Raw genomic sequence first — 4,020 nt, forward strand, 5'->3', positions numbered from 1 at the left:
GAATTTGGTGACATTCTGCTAGGGGTCTGAGCCGTAGACAACTTTCGAGACTCTCGGACAGCGGTTATAGGAATCACATGACACCAACGAGTAACACCCCATTCATCTTGTAATAAACTGCTATCAATATGACGTCTAATATTATTAACACCAAAAACACCATTTGGACCTAGAACCCACTCCCATCTATCCTCCTTATTCGTGATTTGCACCCGAGAGAGAATTCAATAACCCCAAAAAAATGAGAAGTTGTGACACCCCCTTCACAAAGAGATCTGTTCAAATTTCACACCCACTCACCATTCAAAAATCTATCGCTAACTCGGCATTTCTTATTAGCTTCCAAGGCATAAACACGAGGGAATCTATCCATAAGAAGCCCATCTCCCAACCAGTTTTCATCCTAAAATCTGATCCCTGATTACTAATACGTTTTCGAAGATAGAAAAAAGAGACAATGTTTCTATCATGCAACATACAAAAAAGTTTAGTCAAAGAAATCCATAAACTCGAACCATTTGGACTTTTACAAAAAAAAGTTGAGACCCCATTAAGACCATGAATACTATGAATGACTTTCACTCATATATTTTAAGATGTCTTTATTTGAAACAAATTGGGGTATTCATGGATGGTTAACCGAATTGAAGTATTTCAGAAGGTTAACCGACAGTTGCGGTTCGCAAATTTTTTAAACCAAAAAATATGGTTAATCGATTTTCGTTTTACCAATATTTTCAGTTCTATGTTCCGGTTAACCAATTAATATCATTAATAATATTGTTTCTTTTAGAACATCGAAACATTTGTAATATGTAAAAAAAAATATTTAGCCTAAGTTTTACAAAGTTGAAAAGTCTTATTTACTTTATTTGTAAAAAATTTATCACTTGATATTAAAATTTGGATGGTTTTTCACTTTTGATAATTATGGTTTATAAAAATTAATTTATCATTATTATATTTATAATTTAGTTTATAAATTATAACTATATTATTTATATAATTTTATATATTTCAAAAGTTTCCTATTACTATTTCCACCTCACAACTATAATATTTTCTTTTGAAATAGAAAACCTAAATACGAGTTTCCATTCTAAGCATACGAATTCATAATGCATACGAGTTTCCATTCTAAGCATACATGATCTTTCCTCGTATCTTCCTTATATCTTATCTTTTGCACGATCACTTCCTACTTAAATAGACATCTGCGCGCATGTTAAGGCTAACCCTAAGGTGCATTTTAATTTCTAACAACTTTCCACATTTGGTGATTGAAATATGCTATGTGGGTCCATACATAAAGATGGAGGACAATCGTGATTAGGAATGTTCACAAGAATAAATAAACCATAATAAAATATATTTTGTACATACAATATCGTAACAAACACAATTAAAAAATATAGAAATAGATAACCGTATAATGCTACAATGAACAAATACATGAAAAATAAAAATAGGTTGCCATTTTAAGAGTCAACCTCTTTAAAATTAAATAAAATTTTGGATAAAGCTTGTAGATCAAGCAATGACAAGGACAATTTCTTGTAACTTAATCTATTATTATATACAATCATTAAGCATTATATTTATTCAAAAAAATATTCTATAGTTCACAAAATTCGCAAAAGCATATTTTCAGGGTGTTTAATTTTGAATTATCTAAATGATAACTACCTAACACATCATAGTTTCATTACTTCATATAGAATAATTTAATATTTAATTCTTAAAATTAAAATTTTACAATATTGAAAATATTAAATAACAATTTTGAAATGGGCCAAAAGACGAAATAGCCCATACTCAAACCTTGAAACGCACGGATAATTCCAGTTCAAATTTAAATATAAATATATAATAAATAAATAAGTCAGCGCCCTAAAAAAATATTAAATCATATTTAATTAATTTTTTGAAGTACGGAGTCGTTATCGCTCTCCTATTTATACTCATCGACTCCCACATTCATCCCACTCTTCCCACATTCATATTTACGATTCTCAGGTGTTTGTTTCGTGTCAAGAACTGAAGAACTGAATAACGTCAAGGTATGAATTTGATCTTCTTCTTTTCTTAGTCGATTGTGTATAAGTTTATATCTAACATCTCATTTGATTTTCATATTGCTTAAAATTATAGCCCTAGTTCAATTTCCGCAAACGTTTTCCATATTTCTTTCAAATTTCTACGTATTCTGCGTTTTATACATTCATTAATGTCGTAATGAATCGGATTCTTGATTCCTTGTTAATGTAGACCATGCGAATGTTAGAATTCGCTGATTCGTATATCATCGTGTTGATATTTGTCGATGTTTATCTGTTTTAAATCACTTATTGCAATTGGCTATGGAAGTAAGAACATTGAAGCTTACATTACGCTATTGCGGACTTTTTTTTTTCTTCTGATTGTATTTACACTGTAAATAGTTTTGTGAATCTCTTACTTCGTTTGCGATTACTAATTTGAGCAGTTGAAACTTTAATCGTTGCTTTTTAGTTGAACATCACAATTTTCGAATCTTGAATGAACCCTAGCTATAAGCTATTAAGCTTCATGTCATGTATTCAGCTAAACTGATTGTTGTTTCCATGATTTAGGTATAATTCTGGTGGATCCTATTTGATAACAATCGTGGATTCAAAAGAAATCCTTAGGATGCAAGTGACAGATTCTGATCCATCTGATCAAGATACAGAGGAATTCATTGAGATCGATCCTTCAGGAAGATTTGGTAGATACAGTGATCTCCTAGGTGCAGGTGCAGTGAAGAAAGTCTACAGAGGATTCGATCAAAAAGAAGGTAAAGACGTAGCTTGGAACCAAGTGAAGCTAAGAAACTTCAGCGACCCAGTTGTCGTCAAGAGATTATTCTCAGAAGTAAAACTCCTCAAGACATTAAACAACGAAAACCTCATCGTTCTCTATGGCTTCTGGAGGAACACAGAGCACAACACCTTGAATTTCATCACCGAAGCATGCGCATCAGGAAATCTAAGAGATTACAGAAAGAAACACAAACGAGTTTCCCTCAAAGCCTTAAAGAAATGGTCAAAACAGATTCTCAAAGGGTTAGATTATCTCCACACTCATGACCCATGTGTCATTCACAGAGATCTCAACTGTAGCAACATCTTCATCAATGGCAACATTGGAAAGGTAAGTAAAATTCCTTCTCCAACACTTCACTTTCTTTCTTTAATCTTTATATAAAATATTCACGTGGGGTTTATTTATTTATTTATTTGTTTTTGAAATAGGTTAAAATTGGTGACTTGGGTTTAGCAGCAGTTGTAGGGAAGAGCCACGTGGCACATTCTTTATTAGGGACACCAGAGTACATGGCACCAGAGCTATATGAGGAGGATTACAATGAGTTGGTGGATATTTACTCATTTGGGATGTGTTTACTTGAAATGGCGACAATGGAGATTCCATACACAGAGTGTGATAGTATTGCTAAAATATACAAGAAAGTTACAAGTGGAGTGATGCCAGAAGCTTTTAACAAAGTAAATGATTCAGAATTAAAGGGGTTTATTGAAAGGTGTATTGGTCAACCACGAGTCAGACCTTCAGCTTCTGATCTTCTCAAAGATCCGTTTCTTTTGGAGGTTGAAGATGAGGAGACTGATGGAAGTGCTTAATGGATAAAGAGGTTGTATAAAACATTAAAACATGATCTTTTTTCCTTTTTTTCTTTTTTCATGTGTTTTGTGAACAAAAAAAGGTTCACATGGTTGTGATTTGTTGATATTTGGGTAGTTTTGATTGAATAGCTTTTCGAAGATAATGGCTTATGTTATATCTCTTGTTTGGGCTATTGTTTGATTCTAATTAACAATTTTGATGACTATTTATGAATTTTAATGATAAGAAATGTGAAGAAATTACATAAATGTCAAGATACAAACAAACTAGTAATCCACTTTTACTTGTCAAGAGTGATTAAAGTGTGATGTTTTTCATGTAAAACTAGATTATAACTTAACGAGGGAAGCATATAAA

General features: G+C 31.9%; 1 protein-coding gene across 1 annotated transcript; it reads left to right on the forward strand.

Moving 5' to 3' along the window:
• Window positions 1-1,960: 1,960 nt before the first annotated feature.
• Window positions 1,961-3,817, forward strand: LOC145014055 (putative serine/threonine-protein kinase WNK11). The gene is made up of 3 exons (XM_078972421.1): window positions 1,961-2,060; window positions 2,613-3,171; window positions 3,273-3,817. The coding sequence occupies exons 2-3, from the start codon at window positions 2,671-2,673 to the stop codon at window positions 3,657-3,659; spliced, it is 888 nt and encodes a 295-aa protein (XP_078828547.1). The 5' UTR covers window positions 1,961-2,060; window positions 2,613-2,670; the 3' UTR covers window positions 3,660-3,817.
• The last annotated feature ends 203 nt before the right edge of the window (window positions 3,818-4,020 follow it).

The sequence above is a fragment of the Lactuca saligna genome, chromosome 9 (assembly GCF_052625555.1).
Source record: "Lactuca saligna cultivar CGN05327 chromosome 9, ASM5262555v1, whole genome shotgun sequence".
Classification (NCBI taxonomy): Eukaryota; Viridiplantae; Streptophyta; class Magnoliopsida; order Asterales; family Asteraceae; genus Lactuca; species Lactuca saligna.

What these genes read in the sequence shown, in the direction of transcription:
- LOC145014055 (XM_078972421.1), top strand. Translation starts at nt 2,671, where the DNA reads ATGCAAGTGACAGATTCTGATCCATCTGATCAAGATACAGAGGAATTC. An exon ending in TCAATGGCAACATTGGAAAG is followed by an intron (nt 3,172 to 3,272) that starts GTAAGTAAAATT and finishes TTTTTGAAATAG; the next exon opens with GTTAAAATTGGTGACTTGGG.